Raw genomic sequence first — 27,393 nt, forward strand, 5'->3', positions numbered from 1 at the left:
CTGTAATAGATTTATCAAAGCTCAGATGGATTTGCAGTAAATCAGTTTGATTCAGGCAATCAAACTGGACAATGGAGATAGTTTTCAGCTACAGCAGTGGATATCAGGCAGCAGCATGTGAGAAGTGCTGATATTCTTCTTGTGAGGATTTGGTGAACACCCGGTGCCTAGGCCCTATTCCCAGAGCTGGGCCTGCTCATTTTTGTCAGCTAAATGGTGCCAGTGACTGATAAAACATACTGCCTTCCAGTTAAACACCATATTCTTCTACCCCCTTCTCTCATCCCACACTCTGTCTCTCTCTCCCTCTTGCTCTCCTCTTGAATTTATGGACCGTGTGTTGCTGATTCTGGCTTGTTATACAGTGCACAAGCCCATGAATTAGAACCTAAATTCACTTACATCAAACGGATTAGTGCTGAAATCCATCCGTCTGAGCTTGTCTCATGGCACAGAGCTTCAAGTCGCTGTCCAACACAGGATGCTAGCTTGGACAAAACTGCAGAAAAAACAAACAAACACAGTTTAAATTAAATATAGCTTAATGAGACTTTGTTTGATTATCTGTTTATTCACAAGCATATGCTTATTGCTGCACACAGAAAGCTTCTGGTTACAGCTGTATTATAATTGATTTTAAAGTGTTTAATGTTGATCAAGGGCTTAAAAATGCTAAAAAAAAAAAAAAAAAAGGGAATTAAATGAAGTGTTAGCACATTATCCAATACAAATCTAAACTCTGTTCAATCTGAAATTCAAGGTGCAAGGTTCAGGTGCAAACTGAAAAGAAATCAATGAGTGACATTTTGCATTTTAGCGCACATACAGCCTGTAGAAAGTCACAGTAGGACACCAGCTATGCCACTTTTCCCAAGTCCTGCATTGCACTATTTCCAGTGTAAAAATGGTTAAATGACCTGAGCTCAAATGACATTATTTTTAAATGTGTTCTTAATGAGTCGTCCACTGTACAGTATAAATTCCAATTACATCCAATTAACCCCAATCAGAAGCACCTCATCTCTAGCCTCTTTTTTTATTTAATGGTTCGCTGCAGCTTCAACCATTGATTAGGCTGAATGAGCAGCACTACTAAATGACCACCTTGAAGGAGATGGGAGCTGTTAGCCTTAATAGAGACTGCGTTGCCATTACACCTCTGCATGCACAGTCCCCCCTCTTTTAACAGGCTAGATCAACTTTTATACCGGGGTCTGACGGGCTTCTATCCAGGTTGATTTTGACTTTAGCCCATTTGCTTCGAGGGAAAATGTTAAGTAGAAACCTTCCATCCATGAACGCTGGCCCATTATTTTCTAATTACAATGCATTTAGGTCCTTCAATAGGCATGCATGATTATACAAAACGACATTTGAATGTGTAAACAATGGAGATTTTCTTGAAGCAGCTATGAAACCAAATAGGATAGTTTGAGAAGTCTTGTGTCTATTTGCATTTAGCTTAAAAGTACATCCATCAAATGTCAAGTAAAAAAGTAAACATGATGCATGTGCAAAAAATAAATAAATAAATAAAAACTGTAAAATACGAAAATTTTATATTCCTTTTAAGACCATTTGAGACTGAAAATGATTAGAGCGGCTTACTTTATTTCACTCTCGCTTCTGTCAGGATGAAGACAGGACTCTCCCTAACTGCAAGAGAAACAATACAGACTAGAAATAAAAGCATAAAAAGCATAAATCTATTCAACATGTAGTATCCTCCAGTGTTAAAACTGGCAGCAGACGCTCGGATAAGCCCTCCCACATACTCAGTCTTGAGAATTTCACTGTTTGTGTTCTTTTGAGGAGTTTGTGTTGAATAATACCCACATGGCAAGACATAACAATCTGTAGATTAAGCCCAACAAAAATATGCGTAGAACTCCCTGGCTTTCAAGTGCATTCAAAATACAATTCCCTCATAATCTGAGCTTTGTAAAAACAAAAAAACAGTGTTGGTTTCTTAGTCAACATTAGAAGTGGATTAACAAGAGAACTAGAGATGCATGGTGTTTGAAAGAGCCTTGATACACAATTGCGTGAGATAAACACGAAGCCTTCACTGCGACAGTGTGCATAAGAAAATAATTGGCTTATTTATAGATGGTGTGAAATTAAACACACTTAAAAGCCTGGGACAGTATGGTTTAATCAACTGCCTTCAATTCAATTTATGCTCACAATTCACAATGCAACTGAGGAGGGGAGCATTAAATGCATTCCCTTATTACTCTATAAATGCAAGTGTCCAAGCAGACAAAACCCAAGTAATAAATTAATAGTAATAAAAACACCAGCTGTGTGGACAGATGTAGAAATTAAAAGCCAGCAACGAATACAACAGGCAGTCTAGCTTAATAAAATACATGGCAGTAACATTTCTTTGAACCAATCACATGTACCTACTGTGCAATATTTAAACATATTTAATGTTGATATGTATCTCGTTCAGCACTGGCTGAAATGTTAGTCGGTGCTTCAAGCATTTGAAGTCCTTTTGGGGAAATTTGATATTCAACATTAACAAAAACAACCAAAAAACAACTCCTGCTAGAGACCTTTTAACTTGAACTTGGCAATGTTGATATCAAACAAGTCAATTAGTAGATGGATATGACAATAATAGAGCAATAATCCAAACAGGAAAAGGGATAATGTTAATGTCTCACTTAAGACACCTTCAATGAAGGTTTAACCAGATAAAACAGTGAAAAAAAGACCTGATACTGATTAAACCGTCATTCCACCCTGTAACATGTCCAGCTCGTCACATCTACCAGCAACATAAGAGTTCAAAAGTCTTCTAAAAATCAATCTCTGATCAGTAATTACCAACAATACCAAAGTTTTTTTTTTTAGTTCATTTTTTAATTTGGAAGGGAGAAAATGAATAGCCTGGACTTTGGCTCCCATGGGCTGTACCTGCCCCTCAACAATTACCTTACCTATGTAGGTCACAGTAGCCCTGGCAAACCTGCAGCCCAGTTTACTGTAGGTTGAGCTCATCCAAGATACAGGGAGTGCAGAATTATTAAGTTGTATTTTTGAGGAATAATGTTATTATTGAACAACAACCATGTTCTCAATGAACCCAAAAAACTCGTTAATATCAAAGCTGAATGTTTTTGGAAGTAGTTTTTAGTTTGTTTTTAGTTTTAGCTATTTTAGGGGGATATCTGTGTGTGCAGGTGACTATTACTGTGCATAATTATTAGGCAACTTAACAAAAAACAAATATATACCCATTTCAATTATTTATTTTTTACCAGTGAAACCAATATAACATCTCCACATTCACAAATATACATTTCTGACATTCAAAAACAAAACAAAAACAAATCAGCGACCAATACAGCCACCTTTCTTTGCAAGGACACTCAAAAGCCTGCCATCCATGGATTCTGTCAGTGTTTTGATCTGTTCACCATCAACATTGCGTGCAGCAGCAACCACAGCCTCCCAGACACTGTTCAGAGAGGTGTACTGTTTTCCCTCCTTGTAAATCTCACATTTGATGATGGACCACAGGTTCTCAATGGGGTTCAGATCAGGTGAACAAGGAGGCCATGTCATTAGTTTTCCTTCTTTTATACCCTTTCTTGCCAGCCACGCTGTGGAGTACTTGGACGCGTGTGATGGAGCATTGTCCTGCATGAAAATCATGTTTTTCTTGAAGGATGCAGACTTCTTCCTGTACCACTGCTTGAAAAAGGTGTCTTCCAGAAACTGGCAGTAGGACTGGGAGTTGAGCTTGACTCCATCCTCAACCCGAAAAGGCCCCACAAGCTCATCTTTGATGATACCAGCCCAAACCAGTACTCCACCTCCACCTTGCTGGCGTCTGAGTCGGACTGGAGCTCTCTGCCCTTTACCAATCCAGCCACGGGCCCATCCATCTGGCCCATCAAGACTCACTCTCATTTCATCAGTCCATAAAACCTTAGAAAAAACAGTCTTGAGATATTTCTTGGCCCAGTCTTGACGTTTCAGCTTGTGTGTCTTGTTCAGTGGTGGTCGTCTTTCAGCCTTTCTTACCTTGGCCATGTCTCTGAGTATTGCACACCTTGTGCTTTTGGGCACTCCAGTGATGTTGCAGCTCTGAAATATGGCCAAACTGGTGGCAAGTGGCATCTTGGCAGCTGCACGCTTGACTTTTCTCAGTTCATGGGCAGTTATTTTGCGCCTTGGTTTTTCCACACGCTTCTTGCGACCCTGTTGACTATTTTGAATGAAACGCTTGATTGTTCGAAGATCACGCTTCAGAAGCTTTGCAATTTTGAGACTGCTGCATCCCTCTGCAAGATATCTCACTATTTTTGACTTTTCTGAGCCTGTCAAGTCCTTCTTTTGACCCATTTTGCCAAAGGAAAGGACGTTGCCTAATAATTATGCACACCTGATATAGGGTGTTGATGTCATTAGACCACACCCCTTCTCATTACAGAGATGCACATCACCTAATATGCTTAATTGGTAGTAGGCTTTCGAGCCTATACAGCTTGGAGTAAGACAACATGCATGAAGAGGATGATGTGGACAAAATACTCATTTGCCTAATAATTCTGCACTCCCTGTATTCAGACAAAGCTTGAAAGTTCAGTACATGGCCTTTTCATTTGTTGCTCAAAATCACAACACTATCCAGATTTACAACGCAGTTTTCCAGACCAACAACCACCCTATTCAGTCTTTGAAAGGTAGCAGGTGCACTTCAGCATAAGGGTAGAAGCCTGAAGGCGTTATAAATGAGGCAACTAAATGCGAGTCATAGACAAGGAGAAAGTATCAAATTAGTCAGGCGCACGTTTCTAGACTTTTAATGTTCAAACAACCCATCCATTTTACCAGAAGACTGTGATATTGATATTAATTCCCCCAGGTACAGTACTATTTTCTAAAAAATGTATCCCCCTCCTGAAGGCACCCTTGAACAACACATCTCCCCCTATGAATTGCTCCTTTATTAACTTGGTGACAATGAAATTAGGAGTCAGGTTTAGCGTTTTACTTATGGCTTTGAGCATGTGTGCCTATACAAATCTGAAGGAGTCAGTGGTGTAAGCATGCAAGGCCAGGGAGAAGAGTCTTTTTTGCATTCGTGGTTGTTCGCATGCTTCAAGTATGCATGCCACAGCAAACTCAACAGAGCATCTTGTTTTAAACTAATAATAACCAAATTCATGTTTTTATACTCAAATTTCGGGCACACTGGCCTTCGCTGAGAAGTCAGATTACTGTTTTTATGCTTTTTTTTGTTAAAAAGTAAATTTGAAAAAACATGGATAACAACAATAATTATGTTTTAGTGATAAAATGTTTTTAATTTCAAAAAATCTTGCACCGATGGAGTTATCATAACAAAAAGATTAAAAAAAAAGATTTTGGTCATTACTAATATTGTTACAGCTGTGGTATAAACCTTAAATTGGGTGGCGATCTAATAAGTTTGTTAAACACTGCAATTTCCTTAAAAATTCAGTTCTATGTAATATATTAGTACATTTATTTCAACTACATCGAGTGCAATACCTAAAAATATGTATGCATTGAAATAACAGTTTGCTTATGTGACGCCCACAAGTGTATGGTCACAATTGTAATTTTGTTGTGAATTGTTTTTGATGTAAAAGACCTGATTTTATGGTGGTATTGCACTTTTCATTTAGCGTTATGGACAATGTAATTGCGTGGCATTGCCACAAGGGGGAGATAGTGGTGAGTGCGATAGGCTGTTGCAACGCGTCTCGGCCTCAGACGAGGAAGAGCCTGCAGACCGAACGCAACTGATGTCTCCTGTCTCTGCTTTTCTGTTAAAAAAAACAGGTCAGTAGTTCAAGTTTGCTCACCACAATGTACATATAAAGGCAAGAAACCTTTTTCTGTCTTAGTTTAAAGACCGCAAATGTTGTGAGAGAGTGTGTTTTCACTGATTGAGAGAAAGCTAACTATACCGCCATTTCACTCGTAGTCTAAATAGGCAGCTGGTCTTATTACCTGTTTTATTTTGTGACAAATGGAGCTCTTAGACACTTCTTTTATCCTGGCATTATTGGAAGTTACAGTTGATTAGGACCTACCCAGTTCTTATGTGTCAAATGTAAATAGTCTGATGTATACTGTTTGTGGATGATTGTGAACTGTTTGTGAGCAAGGGAAGAATATTTTTGTTTATTGGTTACAAATGTAATATATTGTTTGAATCTGTTAAAGTATAAGAAAAGTATAAAGGTGACATAAGCGGGTTAATTGCAGTGTTAGTGGTGCTGCACAGAAATGTTTTGATGCTGAAATGCAGTAAAATTGGTTACAGATTTATTGTAAATAAGGACGTTCATATACAATGATTATTTTGTAAGTTTATTCTTGCTAGAGTGCAAGGTAACCAAAAGGGTTTGAGCTATGGACCTAATTGAATGTTTGTGTTGTTAAAAGAGAAATGTGTGTGTCTAAATGAAAAGAAAAGGACGTTGTTAAACTCTGTTAATAAATCAGACGAGGAAGAGCCTGCAGACCGAACGCAACTGATGTCTCCTGTCTCTGCTTTTCTGTTAAAAAAACAGTTTAAAAACAGACCCCATCGAAGGCCTGTAACACTTATAGGGTCTCACCCAACTACCAATCACACTTACAACATGTGATAGTCTTAATCTCCCAAATTAAACAATTTAAAAAAGTAACATTTACTACAATGATTTCTTTTAGTGTTATCAACAGGACTAAAATAGGAAAATAACAAAAATGAATGAATAAATTAATATGAAATTCTATCAGCTGTTTGCCTTTCACCACCTGGTAACCCTCTTCCTTTTCTATCATACTCACTTCCAATTACACAGCATCAGAATGATGTTTGCTAGCTGTGACGGACATGCAGTAAGTATACAAGGTTCATTATATAAAATCAGAAGTTCAAAACCAAAACTCTACTAATTAGTTAGGTTTCACAAGAATGTGTCATCAAAATGTCAGAAGCTCCACATTTTAAACACATCCCACTAGAGCTTTAGACATCTCCTACAAGTAAAATCCACTTATTACAATGACAGTCTGTTGCTGATGAGGCACTGTACAGAGAAAGTATATATCACAGGTCTCCTTCTTGTAATAATTCACTTTGTAATAGGGGTGAGAACGCTACAGCATTTTATTAAAGTGTGAGCACTTGGACAGTGAGTACAGTATATTTTTAAATGTGGACACACACACTCAGGTTTTAGAATGGCTTGGGATTCCCGTGACCTCCTGCTTCAGTCGCAAGGGCCTTATCTCTGGAGGGTCAATTACCATTCGCTTTTGCTTGATCTTGTTTGTTTAACTTGACACGGTGAAGAAAGGCCTGACATTGACCAGAATTCACTGCATTAATGTGTTCCATGTTCTGCATTCATCACTGTCACTAACCTAGAGGAGAGTGCCGGCATCACATGAGGACAGAAAAGAGGCTGTATCTGTGTGTGTGGTAAAGACAGATGACACACACACATACACACACGATAAAAAAGAAAGAAAGATGTGTGCAGAAATAAGAAGACAAAAATGATTAATTTCTTCACTCCACTGACAACGATAATAAAATGTCTATTTTTTACGCTGCTGGAAGATTGTTTTTAAAGAAAACAACAATCTAAAAAAAATGTTTTTGTGTTGTGCAACTCCATCGTCTGTGTGATGTGGGTGAAAATCTACAAGATGCTGTTCAGGGCTTAGTTCAGACAGTGACTCATACCGGATTCTCTTCTGTGCATGCACTCTTATTATTCCCTCTTGGTCACTTTAGATGTAATTTGTTACCAACTCACCAGGTGACAGTGACATTTGCCTTTTCATTTTACCTGAATGCACAAATTTGTCTTTATCAAATAATCACAATTATTATTTGTATTTATCCATTGAAGACATTTCACAACTGTATCTAAATGTAAATCTTCTAATAGTAGTCAAGATTGACATTTTTTCAAAATATTTTCTTTTACATAAGTTGTTCTTTTTCTATTTTTATGAATAGCTAATAATAGCATGAGAGCATGAAAGAGCATGTATGCTCCAGGGTTAAATAAATAACATAAATGCAACAGATGTACCGTTATAAATTAAACTAGTCAGACAAACTAGATGCTGGTTAGTGTCTGGTTTGGATCTATACGTTGTTTTTGTTGGGATAACATGCAAACTCCACACAGGGAGGGTTCAAACCAGAACTCTGGAGCTCGGTATCTATGTGTAGGCTTGGTGTATGTGTAAATACATGTATATTTAAATAAATACATTTAAAACATGTTTTATATTTTAGACTCTTCAAAATAGCCACCCTTTGCCTTCATTACTGCTTTGCACACTCTTGGCATTCTCTCACTGAGCTTCATGAGGTAGTCACCTGAAATGGTTTTCCAACAGTCTTGAAGGAGTTCCCAGAGATGCTGAGCACTTGCTTGTCCATTTGCAATCCCAGACCATCTTGACAGTGGAGGCCAGGCCATCTGGCGCAGCACTCCATCACTCTGCTTCTTGGTCAAATAGCCCTTACACAGCCTGGAGGCATTTTTGGGGTCATTGTCCTGTTGAAAAATAAATGCTGGTCTAACTAAACGCAAACCGGATGGGATGGCATATTGTTGCAGGATGCTGTGGTAACCATGTTGGTTTAGTGTGCCTTCAATTTTGAATAAATCCCCAACAGTGTCACCATCAAAGCACTCGCACACCATCACACTTCCTCCTCCATGTTTCACATTGGGAACCATGCATGTAGAGACCACCCTTTATCTTTCCTGAGTCAAACAAATATACAGCAACCAAAGATGTCAAATTTGGACTGATCAGACAAAAGCACAGATTTCCACTGGTCTAATGTTCGTTCTTTGTGTTTTGTGGTCTAGGCAAATCTCTTCAGGTTGGGGATTCGACTCCCAACCAAGGCGTCTGTGTCTAGTAAGAGTCCCTAGGCTAGACCTCCCATGCTAACCAAGCCTACCTCGGATAAGAATGAGAGAGAGATAACTGAAACCATACTGGCTTGGACGTCGCCCGGATTAACAAGCGTCAGGTGTTGAGCAACCAGGACACACTGAGAAGAACTGGGCTACTGGAAAAAGAAGGCATACGTGGGCAAGAGATGTAAAACAGAGCGCTATTGGAATGCTACTATGCAAGTAAACCCAGTGGAAGAGGTTACATGAAGAGGATGTAGCACCTATAGACTCTTCGATAGTCTTATCGACTCTTTGTTCCACACATGGATCCTGTAATGCCTAGAACTATACAGCATGAACAGGGCCCTAACCCTTCATCGGGAACTCAATAGGGATGTGGCGAACAACACTTGAGGACAACTTCAAGCCAATTGCACAAGCCACCATCAAGGTTCCACCAAGAAGATGCTCCATCCACAATGGTGTTCTGCATAGGCCTGAACCCCCTCAGTGAGATCACTGACAAGACTGGCTACAGATAGTGTCTATGGCGCAACTAGTGACTACGGAGAAAGCGTCAGCCTACATGGGTGACATCAAGCTGTATACCAGGAGTGAACAAGACATTGATTCACTGATCTCGAAGAGAGATACCAGCAAGATGGACAGCTTTCTGTATCCTTTCTTCATCACACCCAGCGCCGACAGAGGAATGTCATTCGGACCGGAGAACTATGGTCAGATGGTAACGAAGAGAGGGAAGGTAGTCAGAACCACCCTTTTCAGAGGCTGTGGTAGGATACAATCCCCTCAGCTCAGTTGTGATAGCAGCTCCTTCTTCAAAATGTTGGAGCACTGAGGTTTTTTGTTGTCAGTCTAGGTGTTAGGTATCGGAGATTCCATAGCTCCCACATCCTCTTCATGTAATCCCTTCCCACATTGAGGAAAAAAAAAAAGCACATTGAAACTTCATGTATGTAGTTATGTACATCCTCAAACTGCCAGTGTTAAATATATTAAATCTTCGACCATATAAAAGGTCTCAAGACAGCCTTAAAACACTCAATTTTTAATTTACATTGTAATTGATAAATTTTGCTAAAACCAGTTAAGCTTTGTAGAATGGTTTAATTTGATGCAGTTTAAGTGAAGTTAAGGGACTAAAAGTGTTACACATTTAAAACTTCAAAAATATGAGACTATCCAAGAAAGTTTAAAACTGCTTCTAAGCATGTTAAATACATAGTGATGATCAAAAATGATGAAAAGAAAATTAGGAATGTGTACTTTTACTATCTGCCGTTACAAAAAGAGAAATTGTGTTGGTAGAAACTCCCACACAAGACCCTACAATAAACTCGCAGCTCAATTAGTGCAGTGGAGTTCACGTAAAAAGGCCTGCCACTAGCTGGATCTCTATTCACAGGTTATCTGTGTGTTTCCTTTCAAACTCACAACCCAAATATAGTCTTATTTGTCATACCTCAGGGGCTTGGGAGAAGCACTTATTAAGTAATGCTGCACCTAATTTTTCTGTGACACACAGTATAAAATACATAGTTTCTGTTAGTGTCACAACTGATTTTTAGTTGGTTTTAGAGTAACCTACACCAGCCTGGAAGGAGGGAAGCATCAGTACCTCTCTAACATTTTATGCTCATAGGTTTTGGCCAGCGTTTGTACATCACCGTAGGAAACTTTTAATCAGTTTATCAATATGTGATTGAAGTGCAGACTTTCAGCTTCATTTTAAAGGGTTGTGTAAAAGTATTACATTTAATGTTTAGAAGTCACAGCCATTTTTGTACATAATCATTATTTTCAGAGGCTGAAAAGTAATAAGTGAAAATATATGGAATCAAGCTGCATTTCCTGGACATTCTCAGGGTAACAAAACATGTCATTGAGAGAAAAACAACATGGATGTGCTGTTCCAGTCAACATCTGGAGTATTGTTCCTGATCCCACATATGAGACAGAGAGTCTGAGTGTCATGGTTACTGAGCTAAAAGAGGATCATCAGCACAGAACATCTATTAAAGTAGAGAAATCTAAAACCTCTTCTCATAAAGGAACACATGAGAAACGCCCACTGGTAATAATCAGATAGGAGCCTGTTCACATACACATGCACCCACACACACTCACACTTTCCCGTAATATTTCATGAACATCCATGGTTAATCAAACCTTTGATTTCTTTAAAAAAAAATAGAATCTTTTCATGTACTTCTCTGAGCAGTAAAGAGGAACAACTGTAAGTAGTCTTCAGAGGCCGTGGTAGGACACAAAGTCATATGGAATGAATGGCAGAGTGAAATGTGAAGATGAATACCTCTGGGTTTACATGTTATGATCATTCATGTCACGTGAGAACTCAAATCAATGGTTTGACTGCAAAGTTAGCTAAAAATATGACCTTATATTACAATAAATTGTATCTGTATAATGGCAGTCATATTCTTTTCCCATTTTTAAGCACTTGTTGTTTCTATAATAAGCACCAAGTACAATCTAAGTTTGTTTGCTTTCTCTTTTACTTTCTTTCAGATGCCTCCATCACTTACTCGCACCCACACACTCACCACATTCCAGGCCTAGCTGTTCCACATTTCTTTTCCAACCATCCATCATATTCCACTTATCCAGTTCAGAGTTATGGTTGAGCTATACCAGCAGTCACTGGGTAAGAGGCAGAATACACCCTGGGCAAGTCACCAATCTATCACAGAGAGACAACCACTCACATTCACACCTGCAGAAAATTTAGACTCACCAATTAACTTAACATAATGAGGACCTCCTTGCTGTGAGGCAACAGTGCTACAAACTGCACCCCTTCCTTTAACCCTTTAAAACCTGAAACCTTTGCTACATAAGCTATATTTTTGCAATTTTAGTTATTAAAAATGTGTGATGTCATTTATATCATTTTTTGAGGGTAAAAAAAAAGTCACGCTGAGGATGTAGACGTCGCAAAAACTCACAAAAACACATGTATCAAAACGATATGCTTGGCTTTAAAGGGTTAAGATATTTAATTAATTCAATGCTTAAATATATTGTTCTTACTATCGTGTTAACATGTGAATCATTCTGAACCAACGGGCTTGTGCATTCTACATAGAATCGGCCCCCATTTCTCTATAAAAGAAAACAGGTTTACCTCCAAGTAAAGCAAAGAAAGTGGTAATGATACTGCAGAAGCCTGCACCTCTGAAGCAAGAGGAGTGTCCAAAACTTGGACAGTCACATCACTTGTATATACTAATCATGTGATACTTGATGAGCTACTTTACTAATTTCTCATGGTCTATAATAATCCACAAAGACCAACATTTATCTGATGTCTGGATTAGGGCTAAAACTACCAGTTATTTTCATTACTGATTAACTTGCTGAATATTCCTTTGAATAACTGTTTTTCCTTTCTTATAAAGGTGCTGTGAGGAATGCAGGGATCACATTCAGATCTATATTTGAGCTTCCAGGCAGATGACGTATTACGAACAGAATGACAGGAAGGGTGAGGCTTAACTGTATGAAAAGTACTGCTAGGCTGACTGCCAATAATAGACTATTGCAAACTCCTGATAGGTATAGATCAAAACAATGCCTATTTTTAGGGCTCATGCAGGCACAGTGAATGGCTTTTGTGTACTGGGTATTATTGCAATCACAGTGTAGAAACGGTGCTGAGCAAATCTCAGTAATTAACCTATGGTAATGACAAAAGCCAATTTATGGCTCTTAAAGATCAAATGTATTTGGGTTAATGTGAGGTCAAATGCATGTGCGGGAATATCAGAGCTGGAATTGATGTAGCTGATTGGGGAGAGGTGTACAGGGATTACTGACAGTGTGAATGGTGCTGTCAAAAACATCTATTCTAAATAGACAATGGAGCGCAAGCTGTTGTCGAGCTTAATTCAAAACAATAACAGTACACAGTGTTAATACCACTGTACACTCACTCACTGGCTGGCTGTTTTAAAGTATGGTGATCTAAACAGAGAACTCATAGCTGGAGGGGTTTCATTATAAGGTTTTGGCCTGCGCTTTAATGTTACATCAAACCTGTAACCTTGGTTAAATAGCCTGAACTAGACTGAAAAGTAGTAGCTACATTAAGTATAATAAGTTCAGAATGAATTAGAAGACCCTCTCCTTGCAGTGCTCCACTAACATTAACAGTATACAGTTGAAAATGTGGCGAATGGACACTTGCTCTTTTCTCACAGTGCATCCTTCTGCCATCTCCTCCCCAGGTAAATCACACACACACACACACACACACACACACACACACACACACACACACACACACACACTTGGGCATCCACATGATGTAAAAGAATTCCCCCCCTTGTTCCACTGCACCATGGGCGTTTTGTAGGCAACAGACTGATGTTTACATGGCCCCAATCACAGCAGACTGAATGCACTTTGGCTATGACAGCTTTCTACCATTAAGCAATTTGTGCCATAGCAACTCTTTGACGGGATCAGACCACACAGGCCAGCCTGTGCTGCCCACACACATTAATGAATCTTTGGTGCCATGATCCTGTCTCCAGTTATAGCTCTCCTTACTAAAGACCACTTTTAGCAGGTACTAAACACTGCATGTGCTTGATACGATCATTTATCCATCACATTTTTGGATCTTGTCAAAGTCTTTTAGGTCTTCCTTCTCTTTCAGCATCAAGGAATGACAATTCGTAAGTATTGTAATTGAACTCAACTCCATACTGGTGCCACTGTGACAGCATAACTAATGCTATCTAGTTCACCTTACAGTAGTTTTAGTGTGGCTTGTCAGTGTATATGAAGTTACTTTCCTGGTATCCATCAGCCCACCTGACCACTTTGTAGATCCTGCGTCTGTAGGTGGAAGCCAGATGTTGTGCCATCTGGACGCAGTGACAGACAAAACAGACATTAGTTATTCAGCCAGACTCCAAACAGAGCCTACTGACAGATCATGGCTCCTGGGGAGTTATGCTGCATTTAAATAGCACCTTTTGATATTAGATCAATACACCGGATTAACAGTCAAGTCATTCATGGGCAGATGCTGTGGGGAGACAGCATGCTTTGACTGTGATACATTATGTGCCAGAACTAAACAAAGAAGTTATTTCAATTCCAATGGTTTTGTTACTTTTTTCACAAAAGGTCAAGCGCTGTCAAAAATATCAGCATATTGACCTTTTTAAACATTCCAGAAACATTGGGATCATAGATTATGCTTTCTTCCCCTCTTTCTCGGTAACAAAGGGTTAAAACTCATTCACACCAAAGTCACAGGGGGCTGCAACTCTCTGTGCTTGTCATTTGCAGGTCATTGTACAGTTCATTTGAAGTCTAACATGGCATGGACTGTCCTGGTGATATGTGTGTATTGTCAGGAGGACAGAGAAGCTGTGCAGGATGACAGCAAGCTCTGTTACTGCTTGAGTAGATCCGTCCATTCAGTCTACCACCTACACATGTTTCATAATCCATGTTTGCAATCTAAAACAGGCTTGCTTCTAGAGTCAATATTTTCATATTTTTGAGCTTATTTCTCTTTTTTTTGCAGGACACCCACACACCTGTAAATTTTCAGCTTCCAAGTTTTCAAAGTTTTGGTTTTTTTTTTAAGCAGTTGTAGGAGCTTACCTAGAACGATCTACTGTGCAGGGCGTGCTTCTAGTTTTAAATACCTACACTGAATTCAACCTACTGTTTATCCACAGCATAATATAGAACTGTGCCACAGACTTGCATTAATTTCCAAAAACAATTACACACCTCACTGTCTGACACTGTGAGGCATGTCCCTATACTCAACAAATATATAGGTAACTTCAGTACCTAGCTGTTGCAATTAAATACATTTGAGATCATTTTTTAAAAAGATTTACGTCTTCATTAGGAACTCTGGAAGGATATGGAGGTTAGACGGTAGCAAGAGACAAGTTATCACACTGTTTTTATCAGATTTGTTGAAAAAAATAAAACATGTTGTCCCTAATAAAGCAAAAGAAGAACGCAAACATCAAATTTATATTTAGGGAACCCTGAACTAGGATAATGTACATTTTATCCTAGTTTATGATGGCTGAAATACAGCTGTGTTACAAACAAACAAAGGCAGCAAGCAAAGGTGTTTGACTTTTTTGAGACTGCAGAAAGCATCAGACTACTGGTCTATTCAAATCTGCAGTAGACAGTTTGTATTGTGTTTTCTTCCCAACATGCACAGTGGAAATCAGTCAGGTCAGTGGGCTCAGGCACATTAATTTACGTTCAGTGACTAAATACGTGAACAGGTACACCCAAAGTGTTCCTCCCAAATGTTAAAAACACAATTAAAGGTCATAGATAAGTAAAAGCGTAATTTCACATTGTCATCTTATAATTAGCAATTTTGACTTGGTGTGTTGTATACTAGTTTTATCTATCTGGACATTAACTGTGATTGTGAACACGTTCATTGAGTGCATTTTAAACTGGTCTCCAGTTGAGTAAATAGGGAATGATCGATAGGATAGATCAAAATTGTTGCCTTGCACAGAGAGTAGATCAAGCAATCATATATATAGATATGATTATTCTCTTCTTTGCCTCATTTGTTAAAATACATACTGGAAAAAGCGCTACATGGTCACCAGTTCACTGTCACTAATGTCAACATTGTTGCTCCTGCAGTTTGAGTGTCCTTGGAGTTTAGCTTTATGACCGGAGGAAAAACCACTCCAGGGTGGTGAGACATCACCTCTCCTATCTCAGAGAAAGACAGTGCAGACGGCTATGTTGGCAAACATAAACATGTGGACACCTACTGTCTGAAGACACACGCATCCTGCAGATATATGCTGTGTGTGTCAGTGCGCGCGCGCGCACACACACACACACACCCTTGAAGTGAGTTGTCTATCCTCTCTATTTCACCGCTAAAGCAGGAAAATAAACGAGCTCCTGCTGCTGCCTCTCAACAATCCAGTTTTTCTTGTATAGTGGTGACATATAAGGGATTAAATATTAATACGCTATTGTGTATCGATTGACAAAATACCTGCCACTATAATGGGCCGGTTGATATTTCTGAATAAAACAATGACAAACTCGTTATCAAAGGGCATTTTTAAAACATTTATGACAAGTGAGTAGCTTTGGAGCAGGAGGCCTCACACGGACAATAAAAAGCATGCCGATGAAGACAACGTCCATTTAGACTTGCTCAAAATAAAAGTTAAAGATAATAAACAATGTCTCCTGAGCTCAGAAGCCATACCACCATGGATTTAAAACTCCAAAATAATGGATAATAATGATGGGTGATGAGGATGGGCTAACACTTCTAATTATTTACATGTCATTACAGTTTGTAGTGTAGACATCTAGCTGAGTTTTGATGTAAATAATCACAGCGTGCAAAAGGAGGAGTCCCTTTGGATTTGATGGCTAAAGAAGAAGATGGGAAATATTCAGTGAAAAAAAAAGAAAAGTTTTTCATTCTTTAATTCCAGAGGCAGAGTGAGCTACACTGATGCCTCCTTTGTTCGGCTGACTCATGGTTGGGGAATGGAACTGTTGTGTGGTGTGGAAAGATTTCACCACAAAAACAGAAAGGCAGGCCACTTCAAGCTGCAGGAAAGAAACAAAGAGGGTCTTTAAACATGCCAGTCCAGGCAGTGGAGAATCCAGTGAGTTGAGTCAAACTGAGAACAGCGAAGTAGAGATCTAGTGTTTGACACAAGGAGACTCTGGTGTGACTGTGAGAAGCCATGGAGACCCTTCCTGCTTTAGGGAAGGACTAGGGGAGACACTGGCTGTCCACTACGCAGGCCAGTGGGCCTTTCGAGGTGTCACCTCCACACAATGTGACAAACCCCTCTGGTCTGAGTCCTGTTCACACTCCCCCATCCCCTTCCTTATGTGTTCTTAGACAAATGAGTGAAGACCCCAGCTCGGGCACTACCACAGGCAAGGACGGAGACTGCATGGGCTCCACCAGTCAAGGCTTCTCGCTCCATCACTTCACACTTATATCCCCCACACTCTGCTATGTCCCCTTCCTTTATCTTACTTTTCAGGCTTCGGGCTTTCACTGCTCATTTTGTGACTACGAGACTTTTACCGAGGTCTCGCCCAGACATACGCCACATGTCACCCTGCCGTCTGTGGCCATGCTGCCTGGAGCCAGATGTGGTCTCAGGCTTGAACTGGAGACCTACTATGGCATGTCCCCAACAAACCCTTCTGTGTCTTATTCTTTATTTTTTATGGTGCTTACAGAAGACATATTCATACAGAACCTCGAGTACCAAGACAACAATGTAAGAAGCCAGCTTAAGCATAATTCCACATTAAATATAATAGACTCAATCAATCCATAATAAAAGCAGTGATACATTATTAAATAATGGCATCATGTTGCTAGATTTTTAACTACTTGCATTTGAGTATTCAGTGAGCAGTTTAGTCTAATGGTTTTCCAGTTAAGGGCCTTTCTAAAATCAGATGAACTTACGAGGTGATTACTGAGATAGGAAGGAAGAAACAAGCTAGCAGTGAGACTGTAAGGAGTTAGAGATTGATGAATAGTTCTTTTTAAATAAAAGGTCTTTTTCATGCCATGTTTCCTCCACCTTCTTGCTGAAGAAATAATCCACTTTATTTCTAGCCTTAATAATGTATCTTATGGACCAAACACACTGATATTATGCTGCATATGTAGTTATGCTGCAGTAGGCCTAAGATGCCGAGTGGGCTTCCCTGTGCTGACTGTTTCTTCTTCACTCACCTTTTTCACTCCCTGTGTGTTTATAGACCTTTGCTGTATTAATAATTAGTAATCATTATCCCATAGTGGACAAAAGCATAGTGGGTCCTGTTCTTTTGTCCTGTCTTTCTCTGCTCTCTTCTCCCTCACCCCCAACTGTGAGGGAGAAGAGATGGCTGGCGGATATCCACCTCTCCCTGAGTCTGGTTCTGCCAGAGGTTTCTTCCTGTTAAAAGGGAGTTTTTTCTTCCCACTTTTGCCAAGTAGGTGTTTTTTTTTTCTTGTCATAGAGGGTCGTGTCATTTATGGGGTTTCTTTACCTAACGACATAAAATATCTTGAGGTGACTGTTGCTGTAAATTGGTGCTATATAAATAAAATGTAATCAAATTGGAAAATAAAGCTATGAAGCACCTAATTAGTTAGATAATTTATCCACCATTTAATGCTCGATACCTTCCGGGTTACTTTACTCTGATTACTCAGCTGCACGCACAGTGAGGCTTTAAGCTAACAGTTACAGCGGCAGCAGAAAATGTCTCAAACTCTGTGTTCCCACAAAAAAATGAGTTTGAGACATTTTGTCTTTTTAATTGGTGGAACTAACCCTACTTGGCCTATCATCGTTTGATTTTTGGAAAATACGACACACCGTTTTTGCCACGTTGAGAAAAAATGTAAATAAAACGACATAGGTTTAGAGGGACATTTCTCTAGTGCTAAGTACTTAGACATCTCGCGTGAGACAACCACTTAAAAAAAATGTTTCACAGACTAAAACGCATAGAAACAACTATTCAACAGTTAAGACTCTGCTGTACTTTAACATCTTAATCTAAAAGTAAGATTTGATGAGACAAATCGAGTAAAATGCAGCTTTTTCTATGACACCCAGAACAGAACAATAAATTGGTAGAGCTGAAAATTGTTCTATCATACTTGAGTAAATATACTAAGTTACTTCCTAATAGCTTCTCTAAAATATGCCAATATACGCATCTTTATCTCATTAGTATACCAAACCATACAACCTCCTCTATACAGCTCTTCTCTTCACAGCAGATAAGCTGAATTTATCTGAGTTTTTTCTTTAGCATATAGAAGGCAGAGCTAATATTGAGGAATGCAAAAAAAGAAAAAACCGTCATGGACTAATCTTGTGCTGAGTATAGCCATGATAATGATGATGGATTAGAAATACAGCAGTGTATTGGGATTACAGTGCTATTAACTGGCCAGGGAAGGAGGATGAGGAGGCTGACCAGTATCAAACTAATCAATCAAATAATCGGGACAAGCCCTTGTCTACTAGAAACAATTAGACCACTTCTCCAAAATCAATAACCCTGCATTCTGTTTAGATACCCACTGGTCACTCATTCAATAAAACCTTCGTGGGTTCTGATAAGCCTGCCAGTCGGCAAGGGCCATTTGAGGCTCCGAGTGGGAACAAAATACATCAAACAGGCTCCAGGAAGGCCTCATAAAAATTGCAAATCGAAAACAATATAATTTAATGTGGCAAAGGTTATTTTTCCACTTGTTCATTATCAAATGTCTCATGTGAAAGCACTGCTATGAAGGGGAAAAATCTATTTGGTCTTGAGTGTTTGGGGAAAACAGGAGGGACATGTATTATATCTAAAGGAAAACAAAATAACGATGGAATCAAAAGGGTTCATAAAGTTGCTCTGAGAAATAGCCTTAGTATTGGAGGTGTCTCCAGCTTCCAGCAGAGCTCCCATACATAATTAAAACAGGAATTTGTATCTGTCTGTACTCTGTGGCCTCCTGATGAATTAATATCTGGTGGAAGTCCTACACAGCCATCAGATTAGCTCATTTATTTCTGTCAGCTGCTTGCTCTATCAGCTATTTGTAAATCAGAGAGGGTGGTTGGGTGGATGCTGGGGGTGGGGGTGGGGATCGTTGGACGTGTATTTATTATCATAAATGGGTGTTATGAATTAGGTCTGATTCAAACGTCCCGGCTATAGTGCCGCAAGTGTAAGTGCGCAGTGATGACTTTCTTTTCTTTTCTTTTTTTTTTTTACCTGGGAGAAATGTTATGTTGGTTGTTGCATTAATTATACCTTACATCACAGCTGTCCCTTACATGTATTGGGCTGCAGTTCAGTAAAACTTTGATATTTGTTGAAGATATTAAAAAAGAAAACAAAAACAAAAATAGGCATCAGGTGAAGAATGGTAAGTTTTTATGGAAAACAAAATCACCTTCCATTTCCTGGCTGTGGTTGCCGAGTTAGTTGAGGATGTAATTCAGACACTGATATCCTCTCCAGAGATGACTTGCTATGCGATGGTGTGTTTGGGCATCCGCTCCCCAGGTCAGATAGAAGATGATGCGACGGCGTCTTGGAGTTTTATGCTGTCAAGTCTGGAGGTGCATGAGTGTTGTGTGCATGAGAGGGCGAGCGGCTAGGGAGGGGAACAAACAAGGAGACTGCATTAACCTTTGGTCTGCTGGAGAGGGGAGGGCACAAGCGGGCCGGGCTGGTTGAAGGGACACCCCATAATCAGGCTCCTGTCAGTGCTGTTTCCAGGAGATTAATTCAGCTGGTTTCAATTCCAGTCGCTGCTCCCGTAGCCTCAACGCAGGGTACACATATTGCCCTGTTTAAAACACATGCACATGGCACTGACTCAATTTAACACAGGAATAGCTGAGGGGGAAGGCTGTGTCACAGGAGTAGCCTTCATTCCTTACCAACACAAATAACATGCATCAACAAGAAAGCAGGAATCTCAGTCCGACCCAAAAGAGAAAGGAATCCAATCAAAAATTGAGATGCAATCTCAGCAAGAATAGATGATGTTTGAAGAGAAATGTAAGTCTTCTCTTGCAGTTAACACAGTGATTACATGAAGCTGTGACACTCCCGAGCTGAAGTTCCCATTTGGACTAAACACCTGCTCTGAGCTAGACATACAGGCAGAGCAGCCAGACAGAGCCTGGCTGTTGTGGCCAGAGGCTGAGGAGTTTCTACTGCAGCTAACTAATGAACTGATGAGACGGCAGTGCTGAGGAGCAGGTGATACAGGAGGATAGTGACAGAGACGTAGGGGTCCACCGTTAGTTACCTGTAATAGCCGGGATGACGATGTGCACCCCGGCACTGGGCTGACAGATGTCGGGGTTCTTCTGATCATCCATTTTCCACAGCGCGTCCGTAAAAGGTCCCGTGGCATTGATAACACATTTGGCTCTGACATCAAATTCCTGCCCTATGAAAGAAAACAGCATCAATCACCAGGGGCTATTCATCTGTGGCTGGTGACAAGCCGGATTATTAATTTATCAGCGAACGCCCCCCTCTCTCCGTAATAGAGTGGCTCGAGTGTGTCCATGGGAGACTTCCCAGGATTGTAATTAATAGGAAACAGACATACCTAATTTCCCTCTTGCCTCTTTGTGTCACAGAGTAGCTCAGTGGCAGTGACTGAGGGTCTTTTGAAATTGTGGAAGGGAAATGTTTGTTAATGTGATGCTTGATGTTGACGAGCTACAGTATATAATGGGATGCATATCAAAAGATACCATGAGGATAGCAAATGATCTGTTTTGGCAACAAGCTGAATGACAAACTACCTTTAAAAATTTGATGCGTGATGCTGCCACTGCTAAGAGAAGCGAAGAAAAGACCAGGAATGACTGCGTTCACAAGCCAGAAATTCATATCTCTGTGAGCGAGAAAAAAAAGAAGAAAAAATAAAAGACAAAGAAAAAAGAACTGATGACAAAACTGTTTTTATTATCCTTTCAGTCTGAGCCCTCCCTATGTGAGGCCCTCCTCTCACATTATTAAAGTGAGACATCTCCTCCAAGAGCACACTTCCATCTTTTAAAACATCAGGGGGTGGTCATGTGTTGAGATCCTCAAATCTTGGTTATTCATGAAATGTTTCAGAATACCATCTTTTACCCTTAACTGCTTTATTCTTCCAAAGCCAGCCCTATGCATGACATTTAAAAGGTAAGTAAGGCCATTTGGAGTACGCTAATTCTGTCTTATGTTCCTCCCTACAAGATCTGAAGCAGTCCTCTACACCATAAAACGCTTATAAAATATTAAAAGCCCCTGCATTAGATGTGCAATGACTATGTGCAAACTAGCACTGAGTAAGAGGCGCTGGGAGGAACCCTGCTGTGAGGGCTAGAGAGAGTGGGAATAGAGTGAGGCAGGAAGGAAGGAAGCGGCTTTTGTTGGATTTACCTGTGATCACATCCCTGCAGTGCGCTCCGCAGACCCTCTCCTTCCCCGTCTGAGGGTCTGCCCTCTCCAGTAGGTGCACCACTTCAGTGTAATTGGCTATGGCAGCCCCATACCTGGCAGCAGTGAGGGCGATGGCGAGGTTCATTCGAGCATCGTTGTGTTGTCCTGCAGCGGGGGGACAGGACCAGAGCAGGGGGATGTGAGTCACCCCAAGCCTGTGACTGGTGGTATGGAAGTGTGTCGGAACCGATATGTCACATCTGTCCCTGTCACTTTGCATCAGTGCGATTGCTGCTCTGGCCACACAAGGAGCACACTTAAAGCCACAGTGGCCCTTTGGCCTGAGTGTGGGGCCCCGGCAGCCCCTCCCCTCTCCTCTCCTACGCTGGGAAGGGTAACCGCTCCTCGGGAAAAGGAAGGGAATGCAAGGAATAGATGCACTGATGCCTTGAATATACAAAGAGTGCTGAGGAGCAAAAAAAAAATGGTTGTTTGAGAGTGTGCCTCTTGTGTAGTACATAATAGTTATTCCTGTCTTTTGAACATTTCATTAAGATTACTTTAATAGTTTTGTGTGCACAACTTCAGCAGGCTTCATTTTAAAAGAGAGCAGTGATCAGTGAAAACGGTCACGTCTCCTCCTAATAATCACATTTTTCAATATGTCAATATGACGGTAAACAAATCTTGACAGCGGCTGATCTTCCTTTCTAGAAGAAGATCCGTTGGCAGAATCCTTTTAATGAAGAGAGAAATCAAGTATCAAGATTTATGGATTAATCCCTCTTCAGCTCTAAAATACCAGAGATCTATATTCAGAGTCACAAGGTCACAAGTTTTGTAATTTAAATGAAAGGGTCTAAAAGGTGACAAATGAACAAAGCCCAGTTTCATTAGGAAGTGATTCTTATGTACATCTTTGAAGATTTATTGCTGGACAATCCCTTGGTTCAAAAGTAAAGAGAGAATAGAGATGATTAATCACTTTTAATGTTGGTGTCTCGGGTGACTTTCTTTCTATTTGTTATTGCCAAGGAAGTTCAAGTCCTCATTGTTGGCCAGGGAAAATGTTGCTACTTTGCAGGAATGAGCAGGGTCCTTTGTGCCCTGATTTATTTTACGTTTGAGCGACTTGAGGCTAGCTAGCTGGTGGGCTCTGCTTAATGCTACAGCATGCTGGAAGCCATTCCCTCACTACGGAAAATAAATAAATAAAATGAAGGGAAAAAGTAAAAAAAAGAAAAAAGAAAAAAAAGACCCAACAACAACAGATTTAAAGGCCACATTTTAGAATGAATTACATACAAGAGTATGCACCCTGCCATGATGTATTAGGAAGACCATAGAATCCACTTCTTCATCTCTGTAGGGTGAATGTGACCATTATAGTATGTGGTTAGCAAACTTATGCCACTGGTGGTGTATGAGCACACGCATGCACACGCATGCACACACACAAGCGGCTAAGACTTGAGAGAGGTTTGGCACCGGTAGGCAGCGTCTGATCCTCGATGATTGCTGAGCCTTGTAGTGACCTTTGAACCCGTGATTCACAGCTCTCTGTTGTGGGGCCTGTCACAGATTGGCACTGGGTAAAGAAACAGGAGAATTAATACTACACTAAATGTCAGGAATTCAAGGATTAGTAAGATCACGGAACCAGGATTTATGAATGAGCGGCATAGCATGGGTATGATAACCCGGCACAGTGAAGATGATAACAATAATGATGATGATAATTATTATCATCAGCAATTAAAAGCCCAAATGGCCGAACGACAGAGGAGAGCTAAATGAGCATCAAAGCTCCCTGGAGGACAGGAGCCCACCCCCGCCCTCTTTCTTGTTCCCTCCCTCCCATCGTGCCCCTACTTCCGCTCGGCTCACACCACCAGTCGTTCCAGCCTCCTGGAGGTACAAAACTCAGTGGAGTGAGAGGAACTCTGCGGCTGGACAAAATGCTGCAAAATGACAGGGACAATAATGACAATGAATTTCATGTCTTCCAGTCATAGAGCCAGAGATGCTTGGCTGGGCTGACTTGTCCAATTAAATTGTTACAGGTACAGCAGGAGATAGAGTTATTATCCCAGATTCTTTTGTCAATTACTCCTTTAGCAGAAAGAAGAAGGGCAGAGTTGAGCAGACAACAAGAGAAAAATATTTCCGTAATATGGGAGAAAAAAAGTTTCAACACACACCAGAAATGTGAAAATTATTAGGCACGGTAATATAATATTTTAAATACTCGTGCTGCTGTTGACTAGTCGGATTTTTATGAAAAAAGCAAAGGTGAAGCACCGCTTTTAAATATTTGAAAAACTCTTGCTGCTGAATGGTTAGAGTTTACGATCCCTTGTCCATGTGATTTATGTGTATGAAGTAAAAAAAAAAATCATTTCGTACTAAATTATATTTTTGCCAATACAACATTTTCTTAGGGTAAGGAATGTCTATTTGTTGAAACTATCTGGCAATGATGGCTTGAAAAATCCCAGGGAGATGAACCCAAGCAGTCAAAACCCAATCCCCATTGAAGAAGGTCAGGACAGAAAATGTCACTGCCATAATGTACCCAGTTGTTTATGGGAAAAGACGTGGAAAAGACAGCTCGAGGAAAAATTAAATACATGTAAATGGTGTAATGTTTGTGATCAAAGAAAAAGAGTCTCTATGATAAACACTATGGCTAAATTAAATCGTATTAACATAACAATTATTATAAACAGTTATTAAGTAAATACTCTGATGCATTTCAGATTCTCTGCTTTCTAGAGGTAAAAGAAGAAAAACACACTGGTATAAAACTGAACAAATATAAATAGCTCATGTAAAATACCCCCCTCTCCTACTTACTTCTGCTAAATGAATAAGGTTGACAGATCACTGCTCAGATAGTGGCCATATTCCCTCAGAAGTATGTTGCCTTTTTGCAGTACATGGGAATCCACATATCCTCAAATGCTAAATGAAGTCTGACAGATAGCCTAGAGAAACAAAGTTGGGAGTTTGAAGCTACAAGGGAGACCTTGAGTGAATGGGACATGCTATGTACACCCTGGCTAACAATCAACATATGCTTTGTTTTTCTGATGCCAACACCAGGCACATATAGCCCGGAGATAGATGGATCCTGGGACTGGTAGGAACGCGATGGCTACTGGCTATTTTCTGCTTTTTTTTTGGTTTGTTTTTTTTAAAATGTTGTTTCTAATTTGTTTACGCTCACATAGACAGCAATTACACAGCTGTGTAAAACACAATATATTTAACTATATTACACACAAACGAATAAAAACATCCGCTGTATGCTGCACTACTTAAAATGAATGTTACTGGACAACATACAGTTTAGCACCATGTATATATGTGTAAAATAATTTTTTTTTTTTTACTGCTAATACAGAAAATCAGTTGTTATCAAAGTTGAATTCTTAAATGTGTTTTCTACAAACTTGTTTTTCTCATAAGACAAGAAAAAAAAAACTTTTTAAAGCACATAAAACAGGACAGACTTATGGGTTCTACAATTTGCAGTCAGATTGCTGCTATCAGCATCTCCAGCTGTGATAAGTGCTATAATTTTTAACATTACAAGTGAAAGTGATGCATACACTTTAACAGTGCATAGTAATGTGCACAGCACACTATATACTGCTCAAAGAAAGATTTCATGATTAGAGGCTTTGAGCAATAAACAGTGGCTCCCACAGCTTGTCTGTCTTGAGTCTGGTGGATTAAGAGAATCAGCACCTTGCAGCATTAGTGGAAAAAATAAAGTATTTCCATGGCTGATATGTGCCGAGGATGACTTGTTACTACATAGTCACATTCTTTTATCCCCTCTGTCTGCATTTTCCTCTAGGACAGCACTAAAAAAGACTTCATTTTATCATAGTCTTGAACTCTTTGACTGATGTTAGTTGGGCTAGGTATGGCTTTGTGCAAACGAGGGAGGTGTTCGGCGATGGTGACAGGCAGCATGATGAGTTAAGAAGGTGCCACGGCCCGGCAATGAAAGAGAAATCAGAAAATCTCCTATCCCCCTCTCAGTAATGAACCACACCTGTACACTGCTTTAAATACCAGAGAGAAGCTTTAAATGTCAGGTGCAATTAAAGCTTATGATTCAAGGCTGCACCAATCAAATCAAGGCCTCTGAGTTCAACCAAGTCTGAGAGAGAGCAAAGGCGAGATGGAGCAGAGATGCCATGGTCTACTCTTCCTTTACCTTACACTTCAATGAGCCTTCAAACCCAAAGGTGACTATAAAGTTTTCTTCCAATCGGCCGAACTTCTACATCTTTTCGACTCCACGGCTTTATTGAGGGAAAGGTTTACCGTCTTTGTTTTGATCAGTCTTGATCATGTTTGCTTAAAAATTAATTAATTGAATAGTTTCATCAAATTTTAATCATAACCTTAATTTAATGTAATTTATTTGGAAGAAGTAGATGAAACAACACATGGGCAAGTATTTCATCTGATGACATCAGTGATTTATGGCAGTTCACTGTTATCAGAAAAGTTATTCCTTTAACAAAATAATATCACCTTTTTTGGTGCACAGTCTTTTTGGAAAAACTGGATAAGATCATATGTTTTAAGGGTAAATATACAAGCTGAAGGTTCAAGCTACCGGCTCCCAAATACCGTTGCTTTAATTTGCCCTGTGTAGCACAGGCTGCATTTTACTGTTGAGCTGCTGACTAGGCAGCTGTGTTTCCTCCAATCACACTAATTGGCCTCTTCTGCTGCTCACCTCCAGCATCCTCATATGTTCATACAGATAACAAAATAAGGCTCCTAAAGAAAACACAGGCTTAGAATAATGAGATATCGCAAAGACTGAAACGTAACAGAAAATTGTGACATTTTACTTTGAACCTGGGTGACTCGTCTTAAACAACTTATAGCAAAAGAGGGTACATAAGCCTTGTTTCACCTATTACTGAGAGATAATTTCCCGAATTAATTTACAGTGTGATAGCAACAGAGGTCTGCTAAGTTGTAAGAATCCTTTAAAACAACTTCAGAAAATTCCAGGCAGGCAGTCATTCAAGGCAAACATGTCACTGCTTCCCGTGAATGAAAAATGAACATAGGGGGGTAAATAAAGCAATATGACCAGAGGGACCAGGAATTCTGCGGATAAGTGTCAGCTGCGGAGAAAAAATGAAGCATTTACCTGTTTGTAATCCAATTTCATGATGGCTTTCTGTAGATATCGGACTCCTCCGTGAATGAGCTTGGTGCTCCGGCTGCTAGTGCCTGATGAGAAATCGTCTCCCTGCACAGGGGCAGTTTTGAGATCTGACAATGGGAGCCAAGGAAACACATCAACATTTGGATACTTACTGTCCCAAATCTTTAGAATGGATCAAGATGCTATTCGCATATGCACAACTTTCCACTGTAATATTCATGACGAGAACAATATTGTGGGGCCATACATATTCCATTGGTTAAA

The 27,393-nt window shown here is 39.9% G+C and overlaps 2 protein-coding genes across 4 annotated transcripts in view; both read right to left on the reverse strand.

The window, feature by feature from the left end:
• Positions 1–418: 418 nt before the first annotated feature.
• LOC146556883 (glycerol-3-phosphate dehydrogenase, mitochondrial-like) lies at positions 419–22,203 on the reverse strand. The gene is made up of 5 exons (XM_085249102.1): positions 21,924–22,203; positions 20,791–20,934; positions 19,924–20,127; positions 1,609–1,656; positions 419–499 (listed from the first exon to the last, which is right to left on the reverse strand). The coding sequence occupies exons 1-3, from the start codon at positions 22,201–22,203 to the stop codon at positions 20,081–20,083; spliced, it is 471 nt and encodes a 156-aa protein (XP_085105228.1). The 3' UTR covers positions 419–499; positions 1,609–1,656; positions 19,924–20,080.
• Positions 22,204–26,968: 4,765 nt separating this feature from the next.
• Positions 26,969–27,393, reverse strand: part of LOC146556884 (uncharacterized) — a 96,291-nt gene continuing 95,866 nt past the window's right edge. For all 3 annotated transcript variants that reach the window (XM_085249104.1, XM_085249105.1, XM_085249103.1), the window contains one exon: positions 26,969–27,236. In XM_085249104.1, the coding sequence (XP_085105230.1) occupies positions 27,082–27,236 (155 nt within the window). In that variant the 3' untranslated portion in view covers positions 26,969–27,081. The remainder of the gene's footprint in view (positions 27,237–27,393) is intronic.

The sequence above is a fragment of the Mchenga conophoros genome, linkage group LG16 (genome assembly GCF_057382185.1).
Source record: "Mchenga conophoros isolate Kocher_MC1m ecotype Shallow Benthic linkage group LG16, M_conophoros_male_GT1.1, whole genome shotgun sequence".
Taxonomy (NCBI): domain Eukaryota; kingdom Metazoa; phylum Chordata; class Actinopteri; order Cichliformes; family Cichlidae; genus Mchenga; species Mchenga conophoros.